Source organism: Callospermophilus lateralis, chromosome 1 (genome assembly GCF_048772815.1).
Source record: "Callospermophilus lateralis isolate mCalLat2 chromosome 1, mCalLat2.hap1, whole genome shotgun sequence".
Taxonomy (NCBI): Eukaryota; Metazoa; Chordata; class Mammalia; order Rodentia; family Sciuridae; genus Callospermophilus; species Callospermophilus lateralis.
Window position 1 is genome coordinate 158,463,714 of NC_135305.1, and position 27,861 is coordinate 158,491,574.

Sequence of the window (27,861 nt, forward strand, 5' to 3'; positions counted from 1 at the left end):
GTTCAATGGTATAGCACTTGCTTTGCAGGCATGAGGCCCAGTGCCCCAAGTTCAATCCCCTAGTGCTGATGGTGTGTGTGTGTGTGTGTGTGTGTGTGCACGCGCACATGCAGAAATACAAATGGATGAAATTCTGTGATATTCAGAACTTGCTTCAAAGTTCAGCAGATAAAAGGAGTAAATATAGAAAAAGAGAGGTGCCTTGACCACATATCTGGCTGGGTGCCGAGGCCTGGATATGTGGTCAAACATTACCCTGGGTATTTCTGTGAGGGTGCATTTTGGATGAGATGAGTGTGGCTCTGTGGTATAGCTGTTGCCTAGCATAGGTAAGGTCCTGGGTACCATTCCTAGCACTGCAAAAATAAATAAATAAACAAAACAAAACAACAACAAGAAGAAAAGTGGTGGATTTAGTAAAGCAGATTGTTCTCCATGGTGCCTGTAGACCTGATCCAATTAGTTGAAGACCATTTGAGAGCAAAGACTGATGTGTCATCAGCAAGAAGAAATTCTTCCAACAACTTGAACCCTAACACTGTCTCTCCGAGGCTTGAGAGCCTGCTAGTCTATCTGAAGATTTTTTTTTTTTTTTTTTTTTTTTTTGGTACTGGAGATTGAAACCAGGGGTGCTTTACCACTGAGCTCCATCCACAGCCCTTTTATTTATTTTAGTTTTTGAGACAGGGTCTTGCTAAATTGATGAGGATCTTGCTAAACTGCTGATGCTGGTCTTAAACTTGTGATCCTCCTGCTTCAGCCTCTCCCAGGTCACTTGGATAACAAGTGTGTGCCACTGTGCCAGGCTCTATGCAGAAGATTTTTGGGTTTGCCAACTCCTTAAAATAAATATCCCTTTCTCTCTCTCTCTCTCTTACACACACACACACACACACACACACACACACACATTCTATTCTGTTTCTCCAGAGAACACTGATAATAAAGGTAGAATCGTTATTCTAAGTGAAAAAAGGCAAGCACAAAAGGTCACATATTGTATGATTCCATTTATTTGAAATATCTAGAATAGATAAATCATACAGGAACAAAGCAGAATAATGTTTGCCAGGGACTGTGATGGGGGAAATGAGGAAAGATTGCTTAATGATTATGGTGGCTTTTTTTTTTGGGGGGGTGATGAAAAATATGTGTGTATATAAAATTTCATACATATATAATTTTATATTATATATATATATATATATATATATATATATATATATATATTCTTCCAACAACTTGAACCCTAACACTCTGTCTCTCCAAGGTTTGAGAGATTTCATACACACACACACACACACACACACACACACACACATATATTCATATATATATATATGTATAATTTTAGTATCGGGGATTAAATCCAGGGTCTTGCACATAATAGGCAAGTACTGAGCTGTAATTCCAGCCTTTTTTATTTTTTATTTAGAGACACTGTTTCACTAAGTTGCCCAGGCTAGTATCCAACTTGAAATCCTCCTGCCTCAGCTTCCCAAGTAATTGGCATGTGCCAGCCACCATGTCTACTTTTTTTTTTTTTTTTTAAACTGGGGATTGACCCCAGGGGTGCTTTACCACTAAGCCACATCCCCAGACCTTTTTATTTTTTGTTTTGACACAGGGTCTTGCTAAGTTGCTGAAGCTGGCCTTGAACTTGCAATCTTTCTGCTTCAGCCTTTCAAGTTGCCAGCATACCCAGCCTCACTTCTTTTTAAGGCTCAGTTTCCTCCTGTATAAAATAGGGACAATATTCTTACAGCATTTTAATACAAAGGCAAAGTAAGTTCATTTATGTAAAGTGTTTATAATAGCGTACAACACAGAGATGGTGTTATATAAATTACAGCTTTTGGAACTACTATAGTAATTATTTATCCCATAATAACCAAATTTCTCCTGTACACACTTTTGCATTGTTTGAAAAAAAAATTTTTTTTTTCTGGTGCAGTGGATTGAATCTAGGAATTGGCACATTCCAGGCAAGTCCTCTATCACTGAGCTACACCCACAGACCTAAATTTGTTGCAAGAAGCATGTAATGCTTTTTATAATTATTTTTGTTACAGCAAAAACATATTGTATGCTGAGGAGACTGAGGCAAGAGGATCACAAGTTCAAAGCCAGCCTCAGCAAAAGTGAGGCGCTAAGCAACTCAGTGAGAACCTGTCTCTATTTAAAATACAAAATAGGGCTGGGGATGTGGCTTAGTGGTTGAGTAACCCTGAGTTCAATCTCCAGTACCCCAAAAAAATATTGTAATAAGGCTCTCAGAATGTCAAGAGGCTTTGAATTCCTCATATCAGGAGGGTCCTTGGCTTGGCTAAGGAGAGATAGGTTTCAATGCCTGACTTAACCAAGAACATCTCATCCTGATAAAATTTTATCATCTTTTCAAACTAATCCTTGGGCTACAGGGATATAGCTCAGTTGGTAGAGTGCCTGCCTTGTATGCATAAGGCCACAGGTTTGATCCCCAGCACCACCAAGTTAATTCTTCTCTACATTGAATATGTATTGGCCTCGTATGGCAAAACTGGTTGAGTCCCTTCTTGTCAGTCCTGTATTGTGAGAAGAGCAAATGACCTTATTAAACATTTAGTTTTTGGAGAAGCTGAACAGGTTGGTTTTTATTAACCTCTGCAGAGACTTAATAACCTAATTTCCTCCCTTTGAGCAGAGCTTCTGGTCACTAACTCAGATGACGGCATACTTATCCGCTGTTTTTGTCTTACCAGCATCTGTTCACCTTCCTTTTGACAGTAGCACCCTGAGTTTCCTTTGGTAACCAGTCCTTCCTTCCTTCATTGTCTCCAACATTTGGGAGAATTTAGTTTCACCAATTGGCCCAAATGAGCATGTGACCAGGGCACACCAATCAGGTCATTCCAATCATGTACCATGCAATGGCTCAGGTCCTGCTAGGGACTCAAAAGGCTAATGATTGGGAGGCTGAGGCAGGAGGATCATGAGTTCAATGCCATCCTCAGCATTGGGGAGGCACTAAGCAACTCAGTGAGACCCTGTCTCTAAATAAAATATAAAATAGGGTTGGGGATGTGGCTCAGTGGTTGAGTGCCCCTGAGCCCTGAGTTCAATCCTGATACCAACCCCCATCCCCCCCACCCCCACCCCCCACCCCCGCCAAAAAAAAAAAAAAAAAAGGCTAATGACTAATGATGTCAGTTGCAGATCTTCTAGTGCCATCCCCAAAGTTCAGGTAGATATCCCAGTCACTGGAAGGTAAGTCAGGAGGATAGCAAGTTCAGGACTAGCCTGGGCAATTTAACCAGACCAGCTGTGCCCTGTTAGGGTGGCTCATGCCTGTCATCCCAGCAACTGGGGAGGCTGAGGCAGGAGGATTGTAAGTTCAAGGCCAGCCTCAGCAATTTAGTGAGGACCCTCCACCTCCATCTCAAATAAAGTAGCTCAGAAACAGATCCCTTGCCTAGCATGCTCACAGCCCTGGGTTCAATCCCCAGCCCCCAGCCATTAGAAAAAAAAAAAGCTAATAGATTACTAACCTGAGTTGTTTGCTAGAACCATTGGAAAACATGATCTCTCTCTCTCTCTGGGATTGCTAAACTGGTAGGAAAAAATATAAGTATCTGGTGAGTATCAAAAAAAAGGAAAAGTGTTGAGATGAAAAGAGAGATTCCTTTGAAATGTGAAGTAATTTGGGGGCTGGGGTTGTGGCTCAGTGGTAGAGCGCTCCTCTCACACGCACGGGACCCTGGGTTCAATCCTCAGTACCACATAAAAAATAAATGAGTGAAATAAAGGTATTGTGTTCAATTATAAAATAAATATTTTTTTTTTTAGAGAGAGAGAGAGGGGGGGGGGGCTGGGGATGTGGCTCAAGCGGTAGCGCGCTCGCCTGGCATGCGTGCGGCCCGGGTTCGATCCTCAGCACCACATACAAAGATGTTGTGTCCGCCGAGAACTAAAAAATAAATATTAAAAAATTCTCTCTCTCTCTCTCTCTCTCTCTCTCTCTCTCTCACTCACTCTTTAAAAAAGAAAAAAGAGAGAGAGAATTTTTTAATATTTATTTTTTAGTTTTCGGCAGACACGACATCTTCGTTTGTACCTGGTGCTGAGGATCGAACCCAGGCCACACGCACGCCAGGCGAGCGCGCTACCGCTTGAGCCACATCCCCAGCCCCCAAAATAAATATTTTTTAAAAAATTTGAATTTCAAACATACAGAAAAAAACTACAAGAAAAGTACAAAACAATTCCCATTTATTTACCCATAACCACCTTAACATTGATGCTTTTCACATTTGTTTTATAATTCACTGAGATTCTCAATTATATCATTTTATATGTCGCCGAAAGCTCCCTCCTTGTCCTTTATGCCAATCCAATAACGAGGACATGGTTTTGAGAAAAAGGAAAAAGTTTATTGCTTTGCTAACAAAAGGAGAAACACAGGGTCTCCTGTCCCAAAGGCTGGGATTCCACCCATCAGCAGGAACAGGGGGCTTTTACAGAGTGACTCCAAGGTGACATTCCACTGTCCTCTGGTGGAATTGTCATTCACTTGTTAATTTAGTAGATAGTCATTTCTGAGATTTTCTGGTGCCATCCCCAAAGTCTGGATGACTTCTTTCCTTGTTTTTAAAATGGACCTGTTTCTCTTCCTCTCTATCTGCTCCTCCCTAATCTCTCCCACTCCCTAATCTCAGGGGAAATAGGGCTACTTTTCTTCCCCATCCTAGGCAGAGTTATCTGTCCCTGAGCACACACCTGCCATAGGAAAGAAGTCATCCAGACTTCGGGGATGGCACCAGAAGATCTCAGAAATGACTATCTCCTAAATTAACAAGTGAATGACAACTCCAACAGAGGACAGTGGAATATCGCCTTTGAGTCACTCTGTAAAAGCCCCCTGTTCCTGATAATGGGTGGAATCCCAGCCTTTGGGACAAGAGACCCTGTGTTTCTCCCTTTGGTAGCAAAGCAATAAATTTTCTTTTTCCTTTTTCTCAAAACCGTGTCCTCATTACTGGGTTGGCATCAGGGACAAGGACAGAGCTTTTGGTAACATGAATAGTATGTGTCTGGTACTTTACTGTTAGTATTGAAGTACTAAAGTTTGAATTTATTTAAACAAATTGGACAGATTGAACATTAACCTTATGATGATTTACTATGGACCAGATCTAAGTACAATTCAATAATGACTTCTTGAGAGAGAGAGAGAGAAAAGAGAAAGAGAATATCAAGTGACAGCCCGTTTAATTTACCATAGTCCATAGTGAGCTACCTTACAGATGTATTTCCAAGTTATAAAAACTATAATTACATGTTTGTAAAATTCGAAAATCACAAATTGTTATAGTGTTTTGCATTTTGTAGATATTTTTTAATGTTGTTTTAATATTTTTAGGTGGAAACAATATCTTTAATTTTATTTTTATGTGGTGCTGAGGATCAAACCCAGTGCCTCACATGTGCTAGGCGAGAGCACTCTACCACTGAGCCACAACCCTAGTCCTTGCTTTTTTTTTTTAAACAAAATATAGATTGTGCTATGCAAGGGCTTAGCATCCACTGTGTCATAGTAAAGCAAAATGTTGGAAAGCTAGAATGGGTCTCAGTAAGCCTTAGTGAGGGCTGGTTTGCTTTGGATATACCCTAGTATGTTCATCTGGACTAATTTGTGAATAAAAGAAACCTCAGTTCAAATTAGCTTAAGCAACAATGAGAATTTGTTAACTTTCTTAGCTCAAAGGTCCAGGAATTGAGCTGATTTCGGAGGAGGCTGCAATCAGGGGTGAAGTGTTCTCTATCTTTTAAAGCTGCTTCCTTCTATACTGACTTTATTTTCAGGCTGCACTGTGGCAAGATGGTTGCCAGCAACTCTACTATGCTTCCTCTGAGACTCAAAGTTGGTGGAAAAGACAGAGCCTCTTTTATAGAGCTTTCTAAAAAATCTTCTGAGATTTATTCTGGCTGATCTACACCTTAAATCAATTTTTTTTTTTTTTTTTTAGTTGTCAATGGACCTTTATTTTATTTATCTACATGCAGTGCTGACAATGGAACCCAGTGTCTCATACATGCTAGGCAGGCACTCTTCCACTGAGCCAACACCCCAGCCCCCATCAATCAGTTTACCAACAGAAGACAATGTGCTGATTGGCTTAATCCTGGGTCACGTGGTCCATCTTAAATGAACCTGTTGTTGAGAGTGGATGCTACTTTGCTGGTCGAAATGGCGCTGGTGCTAGGGATGGCATTTAGGGCCTCAGGCAACCTAGGCAAACACTGGAGCACTTAGCCACATCTCCCGACTGAGAGTGGATGCTAAAAACACAATCAATAAATATCTACTTTACCCCAAGTGATCTTTTTGAAAATACCCAGAAAGAACCAGGTGGTAGAAAATACCTGACTCAGGGCCAATCCAACCCCAAGAGTGGAAAAATAAAACCCACTTCTTGAGAAGCTAGATGTTGTTCTGCTACAGCATTACATTTTGTAAGAAGCTGTTTCTAACTCAGGTCCCAAGGCGAAGGTTTTCCTTCTCATCAACAGAAGACTTCTGAGAAGGTAAATGTCAAAACCACCCCTTTCTCCACGCTTCATCTGAATGACCAGTCTTGCAACATCACTTCCCCATCCTCTTTAACTGGGTGTCATTTTGTCTCCTGCTTTAGGCTATTCCCCTCACGTGCAAAGGAAATATCTGGCTTCTTGTTTATATCAATTTCAAATGTCTTTGGTAGTACAAAAGCATTGCTTTAAACACTTGTGTGTGTGTGTGTGTGTGTGTGTGTGTGTATGGTGGGGGGTATTCATGTTTCACAACTGGAAGCCCAGGAGAGAAAAAAAACCAGGAACTGATACACTGCTACAGGAATCCCGGCTATGTATAGGTGTCTAGTCCATGATCCTAGCATATGATCCCATCTCAGATCCGTCTCTCCTGGTTGCAAGATGGCTGTTGTACCTTCTGCCTCGTGGTCACAGTTCAGTCAGAAAGCAAGAGAGAAAGGTTAAGGCTTTTTCACCTTTTTATTTGGGAAGTGTTAAATGATACATTTTAAAAAGGATATAAAAACATAGTTCTTATCCAGTTATAATAATGAACACATGCCAAAGGTTTTATTTCACACCTTAATCAGTAAGGGAATCAGTAGAATGTTAAAACCAATTCAAAGGGCTGGGGTTGTGGCTCAGTGGTAGAGTGCTTGCATAGCACTGTGAGGCGCTGGGTTCAATCCTCAGCACCACATAAAAATAAATAATCAAAAATAAAGGCATTGGGAGCTGTGGCTGTGGTAGAGCATTTGAAGGAGGGGCTGTGGTAGAGCATTTGCCTAGAAAATTTATGAGGCACTGAGTTCAATTCTCAGCACCACATAAATAAGTAAAATAAAGGTATTGTGTCCATCTATAACTAAAACAATATATAAAAATAAGTAAATAAATAAAGGTATTGTGTCTGTCTACAACAACAACAACAAAATTTTAAAAAGAGAGCCGAAAGACAATATATCCTGAAAAAATTAAAGAATTTAAAAAACCATATATGCATAGGCAATTTTACTTAAAAATACATATATATTCATAAGCAACCAGGAATGCTGAAATGAATTTCCACATAGATGGAAAACCAGTTGGTGGCATCAGAGTTGTAATTGCAGCTCTTTCAGATGCAATTCATTTGCATTTCTATGGACAAGAGCCAGTGCAATTACTACCAGTATTCTACAATTTACAAAATTATAAAATAACACAGTGCTGAGGTAGAGATTTCCATCATCACCCATAGGCTAGAGACTAGATTCAGAGAGAGTGCTATGCAAAAGCCCAGAGGCTAATTCCCTAAGGATGCAAAGAGAGAATGGAGATACTATTCAAGGGGGTGGGTAGGATGAATGGGAAGGGGACTGGCTCCCATTACTGTCTCCCAGTGACTGAACCTGGCCAGATGCTAAGAAAGAAGGAGGTCTGGGAGAGTAGCCTACAGGGTCAGCACCTGATTCTGTACAAAGTAGAACAGGAAAAGGGTGAGGAATGAAACTAAAGATATGGGTCTGTTATGCAGGACTGGTCTCCTCTTCAAATTTCATCACATCTAAGATGCCCTTGATTGGAGCATGCACCATTATATTATGTACCAGTTTGAAAGAAAAACGCTGCCAACTAAACTGGCACAATGCTAATGAATACTGCATTGCAGGATTGGGGTGGTGGCTCAGTGGTAGAGCGCTTGCCTAGCACTTGTGAGGCACTGAGTTCAATTTTCAGAAGAAAGAAAGAAGGAAGGAAGGAAGGAAAGAAAGGAAGAAAGAAAGAAAGAAATGAATTGTGTACATTTACAACTACAAAAAAAAAAAAAAAAAAGAAAGAAAGAAAGAAAAAAGACTGCATTGCAGGGTTGGGGATGTAGTTCAGTAGTAGAGCACTTGCCTCACATGTGTGAGGCCCTGGGTTTGATTTCCAACAGCATCCCCCCCACCCCACATATACAAAAAGACTGCATTGTAATGCATCCTGAAATGTTGAAATGGGGGCGATGGGAAAGGTTGATTAATGGGTACTAAGTAACAGGAGTAAGACATTCTGGTATGCTATTGCACAGTAGTCTCAATAGGGTAACTACAGATAACAATGGTGTGCTGTATTTCAAAAAGCTAGAAGAAAGGATTTTGAATGTCATCACTATAAAGAAATGATAAATGTTTGAGGTAGATATGTTTAATCTGATTTACATATCACACAATGCTATATATATTGAGATGTCACATGCTACCCAGTTAGTATGCACAATTTTGTTTCTATGTACCTTACACAATTTTAATTTGAATAAAAAATAAAGTGATGATCAAAAAAATCATGAAATGTGAAAAATGTGTACTTAAGATCAATAACAGGGGCTGGGGATGTGGCTCAAGCAGTAACATGCTGGCCTGGCATGCGCAGGGTGCTGGGTTCAAAACTCAGCACCACATAAAAATAAAATATCGATGTTTGTCCACTGAAAACTACAAAATAAATATTTTAAAAAATCAATAACATAATATTTGCGTGTGATTTTTATCTTTTTGTGCTACTGGGGATTGAAACTAGGGGTCTTGCACATACTAGGCAAGTTCTCTACCACTGAGCTACACCCCAGCCCTGCTGTGTGATCTTAAGCTCCCTGTTGTGTGATCTTAAGCTTCCTGCTGTGTGATCTCAAGTGGAGGTGAATTTAATTTATATTTCCACCTTCAAGCTTTCATTTCAGCATTTGGAAGTTAGAGACAAGAATATCTACTTCAGGGCTGGGGCTGTAGCTCAGTGATAGAGTGCCCTCCTCGCATGTGTTGAGATACTGGGTTCAGTCTCAGCACATCATAAACATAAATAAAACATACTTGTGTCTAACCACAACTAAAAAAAAAGTAAAAATAAATAAATAAATAAATAAAAGAATATCTACTACTTCACAGGTTTTTGTAAGGATTAAATCAGCTAACATGTCTGAGGCCATTAAATTTACTGAGTAAGTAAAAAAGAATTTTGTTTTAGTTGTCAATGGACTTTTATTTATTTATATGTGGTGCTGAGAATCAAACCCAGAGCCTCACACATGCTTGGCAAGCGTTCTATCACTGAGCCACAACCCAGCCCAAGGGAGTGATTTTATCTCTTCTGTTCATATAAATATCCACAGTGCCTAGCATAGTGCTTGGTGCTTAGTAGGAACCTAGAAAAAAATTGTGGCATGAATCCACCTACACTCTGTATCCCCAAATATATATGTATATACAGTGGGAGGTGGATGTCAATAGAGGGAACTATAATTGTTGGAATCAAACATGTTTTGGTGGGCATGAGACATTTTCTTCTTTCACTAGCTTAATTTAGATCAATTCTCTTGTGATGGAACTTAAAAAAAAGAAATTAGAAGGGGCTGGGGCTGGGGTTCGATTCTCAGCACTGCATATAAATAAATAAAATAAAGGTCCATTGACAATAAAAAAAAAAAAATTAAAAAAAATATTAGCAGGACGGAGGCCATGCTGGATGAATCTCTGGTGGAAAAGATTGTTCCGGATGGTTAAGTTCACATGAAAAGTAAGTTGTAAAGAGAACTTTCAAGGGTGGCAGAAGCGACTGTGAATGAAAGAGGGGAACCAGGTGGGTGGGTGTGGAGGCTGAAGCAAAATAGAAAAGAACCCCTTCCCCACCTATAAAGCACTTCTTATTCTTATCCCCTAACCCTCAAGTCTCTGAAAGCTCTGAATGGGATTCACGAATGGAACTCACGCTGAATATGCACATAAGGGCATTTTCCCAAAATAAAACCAATGGAAGAAAAGCTTAGATACGTGGTTGTGTCTAGCAGGATTCAGCCTTCGGAGAGAAAGGCTGGGATGGACAGAGCAATTCCAATTTAGAACACCTATAAGGATAGTAAACACTGGACAGTGAGGAAAATGGCGTGGTTAGATAGTAAGAGATGGCAACATTTAAACAGAACGGATATTGTTGTTTTTTTTCCAAGAACAATTCTTTCAATTTAGGGTTTTGTGTTGAGATGAAACCAAACGCCTTAGCCAGCTGCAGACTCCCCGCAGAGGAGTGACTGATTCAATAGCTGGAGGTTAGTCAGGACTCTAGGATGTACCCCAGACACGGGGGCAATGCTTGCGCAGGCTTATTGATAGGGAGTCATTTCTGACTCAAGCGCGCGTGTCTGCTCGTCCCGTCCGCGCCCGTTCAGCTCGCGAACCTCAGACCATGCCTCCTTTCCGACGGGTAGCGAGCACCGCCTACTGGCCCTCCGCTGCTCGGCCTCGTGGCCCCACCCCGGGACGGAAAGCGCATGCGCCCGCGCCCCACTTTCACTCCGCCCCCATTTAGGCTTCTCGCGACATCTGCTCAGCCGCGGCCTTGAGTCTCGCGATAAAGGCTTATTGTCTCGCGGGAGCGCGTCTGGTAGACGGGCTCTCGGGAGGCCCTGGCTAGGAAAGAGGAGTTGCATGTGTCGCTTCAGCCGGCGGGAGCTGCGGGAGCGGCGGCGGCGAGCGCTGTGCGACCTCCTGGGTAACGACTCCTCCACTTCTTCGGCATCCCAGCGCCGGTAGTCAGCGTGGGGGAAGCTGAGGTGCTACCTGGAGGAAGGGGGCCGGGCCGGGCCGTGCGTCTCCACCCCCGCCCACTTGGGTTCTTCTGCTGTCCCCAAGATCGCCCGTTCGCCTGAGACCTGCTCGCCCTTGCGCCCTCAGCCCTTTGGTAGTCTGCCCCTTCCTTGTTCTTCTCCCATTTTCCGCACTCTCCTCAGGCTCTGGCCATCCCGCCCCCTCCCATCTCCGTTCCTGATCGCTGCTCCTCCCTTGGCATCTCGCTGCTCCCACAACCTGCCTTTGGACACCTGGTGACCCACCTCCTCTTCCTAGTTTTTTCCAGCCTCTCTCTATTCAACTGCTTTGTAGTCTAATTCTGATTGCAGTTTGCATTCCTCCCGGGTCCCCCTCAGACCTTTTGCTCTGTCTCTATTGAGGTCATACACCCCATCCTTACCCCCTCAATTGCTTCTTTTTCTCTAGGTCCCTCTTCCCCATCTTTCATGGTCCATTCGCTACGTACTTCACTGTAGACCTGTGGACAGTGTGAATGAGCCTGAAATTGCTTATATTTTATGAATAATACAGCTTGTATCCCTCACTTAACAGCACTGAAACAGCTTTGGGATGAGGGGACATGAAGGAGGAGGAGGAGGAGGAGGAGGAGGAGGCGGAGGCGGCGTTCCCATACTGCTTCTTGGGTCTTGGTTCAAAATAAAGTGTTATTTTCCTTGCTTACAGGTTTGTGAAATGGCTACTGACATTTCTGAATCCAGTGGGGCTGATGGCAAAGGAGATCCAAGGAATAGTGCCAAGTTAGATGCTGATTACCCACTTCGAGTCCTTTACTGTGGAGGCAAGTGTTGGAATGCAGAAAATGGGTTTTATTTGCTGTATTTTTATTCCTTGGTAGATTCATATTTGAACTTGTTAAGTTTTTATGTGCTGTCTTTGTCATTTAATGAATCCTGAATTGGGGAGGGGGCCTGGTGAGGAGGGGGCCTAGGTTAACACATATCTTTATCTGAGTGGTTTGTGACTTGTTACTTGTCCTGGAGAAGCTTACAGTCAGTTGGAATAGAAATATGCAAATAGGTTATTTCAGCCTGATGTTTTATGCTAGTTGCTATTCTGGCTATTAAAGGAGACCATTTGGAACATACCAAGTCTTAAAGGATGGTGAAGAATGGCAGAGGAAGTCAGGAAGGGCATCATAGATGAAGTGAACAGCTATTCAAGGAAAAGTTGATGCATGTGTGTGAACTGAGCATCTTTGAATTAGTATATCTTATAGTATAGGGAGGTGTCAGTTAAGGACTAGAGGAGGCTAAATGGAATGATAGATAATAGGATAATTAGTGAAAGTCTTCTTGCTTTGAATAATAATGTATGTATTAGATTTCCCCTTTGAGTATTTTCCAGATAGAAATATTTGTGAATTGTAAATGTTCTATCTTATTAGTGTCATAGGAAATTTAAGAAAAATTTCAAGATACGGAACAGTAAAGAGGCCAGGTGTTGTGTCAAACACTTGTAATCCCAGCAGTTTGGGAGGCTGAGACAGGAGGATCTCAAGTTCAAAGCCAGTCTCAGCAATTTAGCGAGACTGTGTCCCAAATTACAAAATAAAAACAGACTGGGAATGGTTGAGTGCCTTTGGGTTTAATCCCAGGTTACCCTGACACCCTGGCCCTGTGGGGCGTGGGGTGGGGAGGAAAGGAAGAAAAAAAAAAACAGTAAGGGAAGAAGTAAATACTTTTTTTCCTTAGGACCCACTAGGTGCTTTGTAATGTTTTAGGTATTGGGGACTGAGTAATGAATAAATTAGAAAGGTTCCTTGTTCTTATGGTCTTTACATTCTGTGAGAGTAATCAAGACCTCATTCAGAATTTAAGTACTGTGGAAGGAGAAGTGATGTCATTTAAGTCATTAAATGGCTTTCATAATAAAATTAACAGAGTACCTCAGCAAGAGAGTAGGTTGGGGAACTATTTGTAGGGCTGATTGAGTTTTGTTTTGATATTTTTCTCATGTATTTATATTCTTTGCCTTCAGAGTCATGAATTAGGGTTTACATTCTGATTCTAGCACTTACCAGGTATGTGTCCCTGAGCAAATTAATTGATTTCTGTTTTAGAGCTCTATTTCTAAGATCTATAAAATGAGGAGGAAGATTACATTTTAAGTCAGATGATTCATATAAAGCATCTTTTACCACAACCAGTAGTACAAGATCTTAGTTTACTAATGCTGCTGATGATTATTAGTATTAGAAAAGTATACTAGTTCAGTATTTTCTTTATCCTTATTTGTCAGATGTAGTTAAAAATTGTTAACCGAGTGTGGTGGTACACATCTATAATCCCAGCTACTCAGGAGGCTGAGGTGGCACACATCTGTAATCCCAGCTACTCAGGAGGCTGAGGCAGAAGGGTCAAAAGTTTGAGACAAGCTTGGGCACCTCTGTCTCAAAAGGCTGAAGATGTGGCTCAGTTGTTCAATCCCCAGTGCCAAAACAAAAGAAATGTTGTTCTTTGCTTCATAGTTAATCAAACCTAAAGCTTTATAAAATGCACTATTATTTTAGACCTAAGAAAGAAAAAAGATACTGATTAGATTGAGAAGATAGTTATAAGATTAAAAAATTAGAATTCGTTGATATACAGGATATGAAACCTATACTATTAAATTTCTTATGTCACTTCTAAGAAGTCTTTTGAAGAACTACACTAAATACTCAGTCTTCCCCACTGATAATTTGTGTTGCTGAAACTCCCTAACATTTTGGACAAAGGTTTATTTTCATTTCCCTCTCTACTTTGTGTTGATATTACAATACAATATTAGAATGAGGAAAAGGGTTTATGTATGGTTGTGAAAGTACTTAGGGAATATTAAAATGCTGAATTAAACAGTATTGACTTGTAAAAAGTATGAATTAGGAGTTTAGGAGAGGGAGGGATCTTGTTCAGAGGCAAGTAGGGAAGTTTTTAAGGAACTAGGATTTGTATTAAACCTTAGCTGATAAGTAGAACTTACATGGAAAGGTGAAGGTATTCTTAAGTACAGTATAATGGTGGGCTGGGCATGTAGTTCAGTGGTAGAGTACTTGCCTAGCATGTATATAAGATCTGGATTCAATCCCTAGTACTGCAAAAAAAACAAAAGTGGTAAAAAAAGTAAAAAAAAAAATAAATAAATAATAATTTTTTTTTTAGTTGCAGATGGATACAATACCTTTATTTTATTTCTTCATTTTTTGTTTTTGGGTACCAGAGATTGAATTCAAGGGCACTCAATCACTGAGCCACATCTCCAGCCCTATTTTATATTTTATTTAGAGACAAGGTCTCACTGGGTTGCTTAGTGCCTTACCCTTGCTGAGTCTGGCTTTGAACCCGAGGTTCTTCTACCCCAGCTTCCAAGCTGCTGGGATAACAGGCATGTGCCACCATGCCTGGCTTTTTTTTTTTTTTATTTATTTTTTTCCAATGTGGTACTGAAGATGGAACTCAGGGCCTCACATGTGCTAGGCAAGTACTCCACCGCTGAGCCACAACCCCAGCCCAAATGGGGTAAAATTTAATATAGTATATTCAGGGGAGAGGGAGGTGAAAGAGCTGATTGGAGCAGAATAATGATTTGGATTAAAGTAGGAAACCAGGCTAGGTTGAATGGATTCCTTCCTCCCTCCCTCCCTCCCTCCCTCCCTTTCTCCCTCCCTCCCTCCCTCCCTCCCTTCCTTCCTTCACCTCAGTGAAGATGTCAGCCTCTGGAGACTATGTTTGTTTGTTTGTTTCTTTCTTTTGTTCATTTGCTAGAGGTTTACCTCAGTGAGGATGTCAGCCTCTGGAGACTATATTTCTTTCTTTCTGCCCCCCCCTTTTTTTTTAGTTGTAGTTTTGGACACAATACCTTTATTTTACTCATTTTTTTTTTTTTTAAATGGTGCTAAGGATCGAACCCAGGGCCTTACACGTCCTAGGTGAGCGCTCTACCGCTGAGCCACAACACCAGCCTGAGCCCAAGTCTTGCATGCTAGGCAACTACTCTCTGCCTTGAGCTACATTCCCAGCCCCTATCTGAGTTTACATCCTGGTGCAGTCTTTTTCTGACTGTGATCTTGGCCAGTTCCCTCATTCATAAAATGGAGGTAGCAGCAGAGCCTCCTTCAGAGAGCTGTTGGAAGGGATAAATTAAAATACATTGTGGGCTGGAGTTGCAGCTCAGTGGCAGAGCGCTTGCCTAGCATGTGTGAGGCATTGGGTTCTATCCTTAGCACCACATAAACATAAACAAATAAAATAAAGGCATTCTGTCCATCTATAACTACAAAAAACTAAAAAAAAAAAAATACGTTGCATTGGGCTGGAGTTGTGACTCAGTGGTATAACGCTCGCCTAGCACATGCGAGGCACTGGGTTAGATCCTCAGCACCACATTAAAAATAAATAAATAAATAAATAAACAGATAAATAAATGTAATGTGTCCACCTACAGCTAAAATAATACATAAAAAATAATATTGCATAACAATGTATTTTTTTTTATATATTTGGCACTTGGTGAGTTCTCAGTGTTATTATTCCTCAAAGTCAGATAAATTGAGTTACTATAGTCTCCATCATTTTTGGGGAACTAATGATTTCTTGAACAGGAAAATAAATTGATAAGAAGGCTAATATGCTACATTATGTGGATGAGGGAGAATCCACAGGTTGAAAGGCCAGTTTCGGAAATGTAGGTGTGAGGTAAATGAGCATCATGATTATAGTGGAAACAATATAAAATGAAAGAGGATTAATTACAGAAAAGATGAGGGCTGGGAATGTAGCACAGTAGTAGAGCTAGCTCTTACCTGGAATGCTTGAGGCCCTGGGCTTGATCCCCAACACTGAAAAAAAAAATAAAAAAATAAAAAACAAACAAAAAAAAGATGAAATGTTTAATAGTGAGAAGGGGAAAAGAGCCAGGCATGGTGGCTCATGCCTATAATCCTAGTGACGGGGGAGGTTGAGGCAGAAGGGTCACAAGTTTGGGGCCAATACTGTAATTTAGTGAGAGTCTTGGCAACTTAGCAAGACCCTATCTCAAAATAAAAAGGCCTGGAGATGTGTTTCAGTGATAAAGTCCCTCTGGATTTAGTCCCTAGCACCTCCTACCACCCACCAAAAACAAAACAAACAAAAAAACCAGGGCTGGGTAGGTTGCAGATTCACTGATAAATTCCCTATTTCTAAACTGAATTGAAAAATAGAAAAATCCTGAAAGTGGTGAAGTTGATTAGGTTTAGAGGTGGATATTTGGTTCATTATTCTCATATGAATTTTTAATTTCTCCCAATGGAAGAATCCAGAATATCAAAATTGACAGCAGAGAATTAAAAGAAAAATCAGGAACTATATGCCACAGAGAAGGTGGAGAGTGTGTGAGCTTTTCTAAGAAAAGAAGTCAGGGGCCTAGGATTGTGACTCAGTGGCAGAGCGCTTGCCTAGCGTGTATGAGGCACTGGGTTCGATCCTTAGCACCACATAAAAATAAATAAATAAAATAAAGATACTGTGTCCATCTATAACTTAAAAAAAGAAGTCAGAGGATCATTTCTGTGACTAAGGTGAACTGTGTGGATTTTGCCACATAGAGAGATTGTTCATTTGCTAGAGGTTTACCTCAGTGAAGATGTCAGCTTCTGGAGACTATGTTTCATTTTTCTGTAGTTACGAAGCATAACTAAAGATGTAAGAAAAACAGGTACATTTATTTTAACAGGATGCAGAGAATTTAGGTTCCTGTCATATTCTTACATGGTGGTTACCTATGTAACAACATTTTAAATTTGAAAGCCTCTGTGATTCAAGGATAAGATCTGTTTTCCAGTGACCTCAATAAACTAGGAGTCAATAAACTAGGACTACCAGGTGGAAGCTATTGAAAGGTGCATTTGTACCTAATGAATACTGTCCAGAAGTATTGGAGATAATCGTGGGCAATGCTTTTAGAGTCCAATATTATCACTTTATAAAAATGGTGGTATTGCCAGGCATGGTGGCGCATGTCAGTAATCCCAGAAACTCCAGGAGTCTGAGGCAAGAGAATCACAAGTTTGAGGCCAGCCTCATCAGTTTAGGGGGACCCTGTGTAAAACAAATAAGATAAAAGATGTAGCTTGCATTTTTGGGGTGGGGATACTGAGGACTGAACCCAGAGGCACTTAACCACTGAGCCACGTCCCCAGCCCTTCTTAATATTTTATTTAGAGACAGGGTTTCGCTGAGTTGCTTAGGGCCTCACTAAGTTGCTGAGGCTGGCTTTGAACTCATGATCCTCTTGCCTCAGCTTCTTGAGCTGCTGGGAGTTACAGGCATGCACCACCAGTAGCCCTTCTTGTAGGTTGCATTTTTTTTAATATTTACTTTTTAGTTATAGGTGGACACAATGTCTTTATTTTACTTTATGTGGTGCTGAGGATCGAACCCAGTGTCTCATGCATGCTAGGTGAGAACTCTACCTCTGAGCCACAACCCCAGCCTATAGCTTGCATTTTTAATAGGTCCATATTAATCAACAATTTAAAAAGACTGTAAAGTATTTACTGAATACCTCTGATGGTTCTGGACAAAGTTCCAGGAAGGATTGTAAATTGGCAGGAGCCCTGTCCTTCATCTACACATAACTTATACCAGGTAGATGTTCGTGAGTATTGAAAGAAGGATACAGGTGAGATTGGCAGCAGAGAGAAGAAATAAAAGGTTTGGGACAATTAGCCATAGTGGCAGTGAGGAAGGGAGAGCTGTCTTCCAGTTGTGTGGAATCAGGAAGAATTCATAGAAGTAACTCATTGAGTGGGAATTTGAAGGGAAGGGAGCATTCAGGCAGGCACAGAGGGCAGAAGAATAAGCTCTACCAGGCAAGGGAACAACAGAAGAGAGGTGAAAAAAAGATGGAGAGTATAGAGCAGGTTGCAAGTGCTCTGGTTTGGTTATAATGTGGGATTTGTAAAGAGGAGTGGCCGGATTGTGGGGGACTTAATTTGTAGATGATGGTAAGTTACTGGAAGTTTGTGAGCAGAGAATTTATGTGAAGATGAATTCAGCATCAGAATAAAAGTTGGGGGGTGGAAAACTTATTGCCAGACTATAATAAGACTTTAGATAAAATTAATTAAGGTTTAAATGAGTAGCAGAGCCAGATGTGGTGGTATACAACTGTAGCTCCAGGTAGTCAGAGGCTGAGGCAGGATGTTTGAGCTCAGGAGTTCAGATCAGTTTGGGCAATTAAATGAGACCTTATCTTTTTTTTTTTTTTTTTTTTTAAAAAAAACAAACATAAATTAGAGGAGGTTAAGGAGAGAGATTTTGATGGCAGTGGAATCAACAGGATAAAGTAGTTAATCAGGTTTGAGGACAAAGGAGGGGGAGAAATCACTTATTAAAACTGTACATCTGGAAGATATTTAGTATTCTTGGAATACTTAGAGAAGAGTGAAAAATCCTTACATAGAGTACTTGATTAAAGAGAAAAATAAAAGTAAATGTGTGTTTTTTTGCTCCTTTTCCCTACCCCCTCCTTCCCAAAAAGAAGGGTGCAAATTAGACTGGTTTCAGCTCTGCTAAAGTCTGAGCAGGGATTTAGAGAGCAGTTTGGATTCTTTTATAAAATGTGCTTTAAGCTTCTGCTCTGTGCCAGGCCTTCTGAAGCTCGCAGCTTAACTGAAGACAAACATTCTAACAGAGGAGCTTTAATGTACTAGAGGCTCCGTGTTCCATGAACTGACATCTTCTTAGATCAAAAGATCAAGATAGTGTCATCTCAAATTATCATGTGCCTTTTTCTGCAAAAATAGCCTTGAAAAAACATTTGAAAATGGTACAGAAAAATTAGAAATGAAGCATTTGTCAAATATAAAAGTAATGATGAGTCCTGTGTGTATTCATATATTTAACATTTTATTTTTTTTTTCCTCTACATTTCTTCAGTCTGTTCATTACCAACAGAGGTAAGTCCATTTAAAATTATTTTCTCTTTTTTAACTTCTGCATTTGAGGTTACTTTTGAATTTAGAGCTAACACAGAACTTTCTTATTTTTTATTTCCTATCATTTGATAGATGAGTTTCAACCTTTTGTATAGGTCTTTGGTGTAGAATACTCTTAAAGTCTTATAACTTTCTTGGGAGGAAGGGCAACTGAAAGTTTACACCCAAGGCCTTGTGCATGTTAGGCAAGCATTATAGCACTAGCCAATGAACCACATCCCCAGCCCTTTTTATTTTTTGAGACAGGGTGGCTCTAAGTTGCCCAGCTGGCCTTAAACTTTTGGTTCTCCTGCCCTCAGCCTCTGAGTAGCTGGGATTACAGAGTGTGTGCCATCATGCCTGTTTATAAATTCTTTCCTTTAGACCTTGAGTTATACGTGTACTCTTTTTTTTTTCCTTTCTTTCTTTCTTTTGTTTTTGTTTTTTGTTATTTTGAGATGGGGTCTTGCTGTGTTGCCCAGGCTGGTCTTGAACTCCTGGGCTCAAGTGATCCTCTTGCCTCAGCCTCCTGAGTAGCTGGGACTACAGGTGCGTGTCACTGTGCTCAGCTATTATGTGTACTTTTTTTGCACTTACCTATACATACATTTTGGATTTTTGCATGGAACTCATGAATAGTCAGCTGATAAAGCAAAATAATCCTAAAGCCAAAACTATCATGTCTGAGGAGAAGAAAGAAAAAGCAATATAAAAGTCTTAATGTCAAGAAAAAAAGACTCAGGTCAATGGAGGCATAGTCTTCTAAGACTTTCTGAGACAGGTTTTATGGGTAAGTCAGAAAAATAATGAGGCGCCTGTGTACCTAAAGCAAGATAGTTTTTGTTCATTGCCCTTGTTGTTCATTGGACTTATTGTTTGGTGAAGAAAAAATAAATAGCTACAGTGAGGTGGTACCTAATCCTTTCTTATTTATAGTTTCTTATGGGAAATTTCCTATTTGAATACAGATTTCCTATGGACAAGAAGTCTGGTGAAAGTAGTTAATCATTGTTTATATAGCAAGAATAGACAATACTTTTTAATTAAAATATATAGATTGTTTAAAAATGTTTTGTTGTGACTCAGTTTGTTCTTTTATTTTTCCCTCCCAGTACTGTGAATATATGCCTGATGTTGCTAAATGTAGGCAGTGGTTAGAGAAGAATTTTCCAAATGAGTTTGCAAAACTCACTGTAGGTATGAAAATTTTTTTCTTTTCTCTAACTTATATATCTGAAACAGATGTATATATGGTATTAAATGTGAAAGTCCTTCTTTAATAGATATTACAGAATTTCATTAATCTGTTTAAAACTGTTTCTATTCGGAAGCAGGATAGATCTATATCAACTGATAGAAAAAAATTAAATGATTTAGGACAAATGTTCACATTAATTTGAGCATACTATATGCTGCTACGCATTGTTTTAACTTCCAAGGGTAAAGCCGTAAACAGAAGATTGAGTTTTGTTGCTCAGAGGAGTATATGCATGCCTGTAAGCTTGCAAGGCTTTGACAGGAGAATCAAAATCAGCCTCAGCAAAAGTAAGGTGCTAAGCAACTCAGTGAGATCCTATTTCTAAATAAAATCCAAAATAGGGCTAGGGATATGACTCAGTGGTTGAGTGCCCTGAGTTCAATCCCACGTACCAAAAATATTGAGCTTTGTGGCTGGGGCTGTAGCTCAGTGGGAGAGCAGTTGCCTAGCATATGTAAGGCACTGTGTTTGATACTTAGCACCACATAAAAGTAAAAAAATAAAGACATTCTGTCCATCTACAACTACAAAAAAAAAAAAAAAAAAAAGATGGTTAAAAATGAAGAACAAGGGAAAGCCTGGGCTGGGAACAGGCCTACTCCATGTCCCACTGCGCTGCTTGATTTTCCAGTTATTTCCATAATTCCAAGACTTCTTTTTCTATTAGCAGCATTACTTACTGTTAATAAGGTTTCCATCACTATATCAAATGCCTGAAAAAATCAGCTTATGAAGGGAAAAGGTTTATTCAGGTTCAGTTTTAGAGGTTTCATTTTACAATTGGGGGCCCTATTGCTTTGGGTCTATGATGAGGCTTGACATCGTGGGGAAGTTTATGGTAGAGCAGAACTACTTACCTCATGGCCTGGTAGTGAGGAAGGGGATGGGGACCCACTGTCTTCTTCAAAGGCACTCCCCCAGAGACCCGAGTACTTATTGCTAGGCCCCACCTTGTTGGAGTTCCTCCACTTCCCAATAGCACCACCATGGGGGCTAAACCTTTAACACGTGGGCCCCTGGGTACACTTATCCAAACCATAACATAATGACTTTAGAATTAAGACTTGTATAGAAATAAAGCCATATAATCATTTGCTTTAGGAATGTCATACTCAATTGTTGGTAAAATGCCTTATTTGCATATGAAAGTTATTCAAAGGTAATTTCTTTTTTTATCAGTATGAAATGATATTAATGCTTTTGGATTTCATTTTATATTTAGAAAACTCACCCAAACAAGAATCTGGAATTAATGAAGGTCAAGGAACAGTAGGAGAAGAAGAGGAGAAGAAAAAACAAAAGAGAGGTAAGATCCAAATCCATGTTTTGATTTGAATAAACATACCTTCCCAGTGATAGAACATAAAAGGAATTAGGGTTCCCAAAGTGAGAAACATCTACCAGTTATAATTTAATTCCATATATGTGTCATATAGAGGATCACAAAATTACATTCTCAGGGTCATGCTTGAATGTGATATGATTTGGGCTTTATTAGTAAATTTGACCAGAGATAATATGCATATATGCTGTATATATGTACATGTAAGATGCAGTCATCCAGCAAAGACTCCTATGTATTCTGTTTAAGTGGACTGAGGAAATACACATTAAGAATTTATCCTCTTATTACTTCTGATAGTTAAATTGAAAACTTTGTTTTATATCTCATGTTCTGAATCCTATCCTTGCTTGTTTCTTCTTTATTAATTATGTGTCCCTGTAATTAAATTAGCTTATAAGTATTTTCAGGATTTTGTATTCAAAAGGAAAAAAACCACTCTTTTATAATCCCAGTGACTTAGGAGGCTGAGACAGAAGGATTGAAAATTCATGGCCAGCCTCAGCAAATTAGCAAGGGCCTACAAAACTTAGACCCTGCCTCAAAATAAAAAGGGTTGGGGATGTATCTCAGTGGTAAAGTGCCCCTCAGTTCAATGCTAAGTGCCCTTGTCTTCATAGCCAGGTGTCTTTACTAAGAGTAAGAGACTTACCTGGGCGAGGTGGCGTGCTCCTGTAATCCCAGTGGCTTGGGAGGCTGAGGCAGGATCATGAGTTTAAAGCCAGCCTCAGCAACTTAGAAAGGTGCTAAGCAACTCAGTGAGACCCTGTCTCTAAATAAAATACAAAATAGGGCTGGGATGTGGCTCAGTGGTCTAGTGCCACCGAGTTCAATCCCTGGTACCCAGAAAAAAAAAAAAAAAAGAGTAGACTTATAACCCTCCTTTCTGTTCTGTCACTCACTCTTCAGTCTGTCCTAACTTGGTTTTGGTGGCATGGAGACTGTTCTAATAAAAGCACCAATTGTCTGCTATCACTATGTAAAAAGGGCATTTGAACACTATTCTATTTCAAAGTGTGGTTCTAGGGTGTTGTGGGTTTTTGTTTTGTTTTGTTTTTTTAAGGTCCTGGGGATGGAAACCAGGCCTCACTTAGCTAGGCAAGTGCTCTACTACCGAGCCACCCTCCAGCCTCTTCCTTGGTTTCTGTGGCTTTCTTCTTTCTTAGTTCTACTCTGTTGTTCCTGCTCAGTATTCTGTGGAGGCTTCTTCCCTGTCTTTTAAAAGCAGATGTCTCCCAGGACTCTGTCCCTGGTCCTTTAAACTTCTCATTCTGCATGTTCTCTCTGGATGATTCTCTCCCTAGCTTCTGCTGCACTGTACACCCATAATTCTCAGCGTGTATCTTAGGACCTGGAAGTATTTTAGATGTAGCACTTCCAGGTCAAATTTAACTAAACCTCATATCCATTTTTTATTTTCCCATTTTAGTAATGACAGTGTGGTTTATCTGAGCTGTAATCCTGGGAACTATTGTATCCTCTCTTTGCCCTCTTTAATCAGTTCTAAATGTAGTTATTTTTCTTTCTTTATCCTGTTCCTAGTGGCTATTATTATTGTCATATTTGGTTTATATTTTGATTTTTTTTTGTCTGAGATAATGCAGCAATCTCTTCAAAGATGCATCCTCCACACAGTAGTTAGAACAAGCTTGATAAAACATAAATCTGGTAGGATCATTTTAGCAGTCTTTTTTTTTTTTTTTTTTTTTTTTGATAGCAGGGATTGGACCCAGGGGTGCTTTAACTACCGAGTCACATCCCCAGCCCTTTTTTAAATTTTTTGAGACAGGGTCTCAGTTGCTGAGGCTGGCCTCAAACTTGTGGTCCTCTTGACTTAGCCTTCCAAGAAATTGGGATTATAGGTGTGAGCCACCATACCCTTCATTCCAGTAGTCTTTCAATGACTTCTCTTCTTCCACAATGTAAAGTCAAACACTAGAGTTTAATGTTCTAGTCTCTTAATGTCTGGTGTATAATCTTTTCCTCTTTTGGCTTCATTTACTACATATCCATAAGCATCCTTCAGTTAAGACCAATGCAGTTCCTAGAATGTCTTTTTTTTTTCTTTTTCCTCTTTTTGGTACTGGGGATTGAACACAAGGGTACTTTACTACTAGCTACAATCTTTGTACTTTTTTTTTTTTTAAGACAGGGTTTCTCTAATTGCTAAGGCTAGCTGGGAACTTGCTCTCCTTCTGCTTCAGCCTCTAAGTACTGAATTATGGGTGTGACCACCATGCCCATCTTAGAAGGTTTTTTTTTTTTCCTTCTCCAGCCATTTTCCCTTCACCTAAATGCTTCCTTTTTCCTCAAGACCTATGTTACATGTCACTCTAGGAAACCTTTTCTGTCTTCTGGAAGCAGATTAAGTCATTCCTCTGCCAAGTATGGATGGTAGTGCCTTATTTAAGGATCCTATTATAGTGTATACCAGGTTACTGTAATTTATTTAACATGGAGGGTAGAGATTATGTTTAGTGCTTGGCACATGGTAGGTACTTAATAAATGTTTATTGAGTGAATACATACATGAGATTTTTTTTCTCCCTGGTACTGAGCACTTTTTATTTTTATTTTGAGCTAGTGTCTTACTAAATTGCAGAGGCTGACCTTGAACTGGGATTACGGGTATGAGCCACTGCACCTGGTGTGATTTAGAGAAAAGGAATTTAGCTGGGCACAGTGGCACAGGCTTGTAATCCCAGCAACTCAGGAGGCTGAGGCAGGAGGATCGCAAGTTCAAACCTAGGCTCAGCAACTTAGCGAGGCTATAAGCAACTCAGCAAGACCCTGTCTCTAATAAAATATAAAATGGGGATCTGGGTTGTGACTTAGTGGTGGAGTGCTTTCCTGGCATGTGTGGGGCATTGGGTTTGATACTCAGCATTATGTGGGAGAAATAAATAAATAAATGAAAGTATTGTGTAAATATACAGCTAAAAAAAAGGGGCGGGGGACTAGGGATATGGCTCTGTGATTCAGCACCCTGGGTTCAATCCCTGGTTCAAAAAAAGAAAAAAGAACTTAAACCTTTAAAAAATGAACACATTTGCCAGGCATGGCATTGCACACCTGTAATGCCAGAGCCTCAGAGGCTGAGACACAAGGATCATGAGTTTAAGGTCGGACTCCTGCAACTTGTAAGACCCTAACTCATAAAAAAAACATAAAAGGGCTGGGGATGTGACTTAGTGGTTAAGCACTCTGAATTCAATCACTGGTACCCAAAAATGAAAAAAAATAAAGGCTTAATATTCTGTAATAATGTTTAAAAAAAACCAAAATAATTTATGCTAGCTCTTCATAATAAATACAGGTGGAAGGGGTCAAATAAAACAGAAAAAGAAGACTGTACCACAAAAGGTTACTATAGCTAAAATTCCCAGAGCAAAGAAGAAATATGTGACAAGAGTATGTGGCCTTGCAACTTTTGGTGAGTTCAGGCTTAAGTTTATTTTTTATCACAGTATGTTTAAATTGTGTGTATTTAAATTGTGTATATTCTCTCTTGCTCTTTCTTTTTATCTGATATCATAGAACTTCACAGGTCTATATTTGCTAAGAAGGTATAAAATTGGGTTTTACACTTTTAATTAGCTTAAAAATCATAATTTGGAGGAATTTAAAACTTTTTTTTTTTTTTTACTTTTATTTATTTTCATGTGGCGCTGAGGATCGAACCTAGGGCCTTGCATGTACGAGGCGAGTGCTCTACCGCTGAGCTACAACCCCAGCCCCTTTAAAAATGTTTTTAGAAGATAGTAATACAGTCTTTTCCTTTCTGGAATTCCTGTATAGGTACATTTATGTAGGACGAGGAGGAGGGCTGGGTGACTTTGTGGCAGAGAGTTGTATAATGGCCCACATCCTCTGGGAATGACAGTAGGGGTGAATGAAGGTGGATAGAAGAGCATCCTGTTTCAGAGCCCTTCAATTCTTGGAGACCTTGAGTTTGGGATGAAAGTATAAGGCAAAGTTTCTTCAAATAACAACAGACAATTGAGAAAGAATCACTGGATTGCATTTTAAATATTAAGGATTGTTTCTCCTCTGTAAATTTTTCTCTTGTAAGGGAGCTTAAACAAAAGAACTTCATTCCTACTTAAAAGTGTATATGTAATGCTTAGAAGTAATGTGTTCCTGGATTCATTTTGGTCTTACTGTATGAGCTAGGGATAGTATGAATGATGCTGTTTTTATGTATTACACCTTTATTTGACCTTAAAAAGGATGTTGAATTAAGAGCCCTGCCTATTTTAATTACTATTCTGAAAGTAATATGAAATTCTTTAACACCTGTTTCATGAATTTAAAATGCAGATTAAATATCAAAATGGAAAAATATCTTTGACTCACAATTTCAATTATAATCTTGCCCCCCCCTCCCCTTTTAAACCAACAGAAATTGATCTTAAAGAAGCACAAAGATTTTTTGCTCAAAAATTCTCCTGCGGTGCCTCAGTAACAGGGGAAGATGAAATCATCATTCAGGGGGACTTTACAGATGACATAATTGATGTCATTCAGGAAAAATGGCCAGAGGTAAGTTCATGGAACACATATTCCCATAGATACAAGTTGTTTAAAGCAAGTTGTTTCACCTTTTCCTTATTTGAATTCACAGCTCATGGAATACAAATATTTGTGTATTATAGGTGGATGATGACAGCATTGAAGACCTTGGAGAAGTAAAGAAGTGATTTTGAAAAACTTGTCTATATTTAATGATCTGGACTGAGCTGATACGGCCAAAGGGAGAGAGGCCTTTTAAATATATATCTATTTATCCTACAGTAAGACTGTAGACACCCTTGGCATTTTCACTGTCCTGTACAAGGCTGCTTGGTTTTTTTATTGCCAAAGTCTAATAAACAGGGGAGACTGTCATGCTTATGCATGACGCAGAATTTAGTCAAATAAAAAATTTTGATCATTTGGTACTGACTTTTTCCTCTCTTTCTAACTTTTTATTTTAGAAAAACACTGTAATCTTTTTTGGGACGGGGCAAATGTTGGGGATCTAACTCAGGGCATTGCATGTGCCAGGCAAGTGCTCTGCCACTGAGCTACATTCCCAGTTCCAATACTGTGGACCTTTTGTGGGAAGCATTTTTGTTGGTTATCTTACTGATTCACAGTTGAGTTATTTTAATTTGAATTTGGCTTCCTTGCGAATAATGTCTCCTGATTTGTTTGGTGTGATGGTGTGATAGTATGAGTGAGAATATAATAGATTTATGGTTGAGTTTGTTTCAGTGTTACTAACAAAGTCCATTTTTTGGGCATAACAACATACTATTGTAGTAATAGTAAGCTGTTCTGGAGATTATTTGGTAAAGTATATTAAAAGCCTTAAAACCATGTGCACTATTTGATCCAGTAAGCTACTTCTTTGATACTATCCTAAAGTATTAGAATAGTATGCAAGACTGGTTAGTTTTGCACAAATTTATGGATGAGGGGATTCCTCACAATATTATTCATAATATCAGTAATTGTAGATGACATAGATGAACAATTGGGAAATGGTTAAAGAAGTGATGTATTATCATGTGGTAGAATATTTTGTGTACATCCAAAATTTTTATTTTTCAAGAATACTTAGGAGCATGTTTGGTCATTACGTAGGGGCTAACCCTCAATCCATTTAAACATTATTGTTGTCTTGTGTGGAAGGCCATTCAAAGCTGCTGGAAGTTCCTGTTCTGGCTATACCTTATGTGAGTAAAATTCTGCTAACCAATTAAAATTAATGTATACTCATGGTCAAATATAGTCTGGAAAATAACAGTTGAAATATCTTTCTCTCACAAGAGAAACTGATAATTTTAATGAATGTATTATATGAATCTAAGTTTTAAGTTAGGTGCTGCAAACTGAAATCTTCCGATTTGTGTGAAACATTGCTATAGACACCTTTAAGAAAGTTAGAATGGGGTGGGGGAGGGGAGAGAAAGAGGAGGAGAAATTTAGAACCCATGAAAATCATTGTTCATTGCCATGCAAATACAATCTTTAATGAAGGGTGTTTTTTTTTTAATGTCTTAGAAAAGATGTGTAATAAAGATGTAAATTTTAAAATGAAATTCTGCATTAACTGAATTATACTAAGTAGGATTACCTAGTGAAGCAAATTTATCCATCAAGACCTTTTGGCATGTATTATGTATGT

At 39.4% G+C, this 27,861-nt stretch overlaps 1 protein-coding gene across 1 annotated transcript; it reads left to right on the forward strand.

The window, feature by feature from the left end:
* The first annotated feature begins 10,940 nt into the window (after positions 1-10,940).
* Positions 10,941-26,633, forward strand: Denr (density regulated re-initiation and release factor). Its single transcript, XM_076845458.1, has 8 exons — positions 10,941-11,055; positions 11,817-11,931; positions 19,052-19,071; positions 20,202-20,286; positions 21,570-21,653; positions 25,006-25,122; positions 26,092-26,231; positions 26,345-26,633. Exons 2-8 carry the CDS (start codon positions 11,826-11,828, stop codon positions 26,387-26,389), a joined length of 597 nt encoding a protein of 198 aa, XP_076701573.1. The 5' UTR covers positions 10,941-11,055; positions 11,817-11,825; the 3' UTR covers positions 26,390-26,633.
* The last annotated feature ends 1,228 nt before the right edge of the window (positions 26,634-27,861 follow it).

Bases quoted from the DNA above. Each gene is read 5' to 3' on its own strand.
- Denr (XM_076845458.1), top strand. From the start codon at position 11,826: ATGGCTACTGACATTTCTGAATCCAGTGGGGCTGATGGCAAAGGAGAT. The intron at 19,072-20,201 runs GTAAGTCCATTT...TTTCCCTCCCAG, and splicing joins TCTGTTCATTACCAACAGAG to TACTGTGAATATATGCCTGA. The intron at 25,123-26,091 runs GTGAGTTCAGGC...TTAAACCAACAG, and splicing joins ATGTGGCCTTGCAACTTTTG to AAATTGATCTTAAAGAAGCA.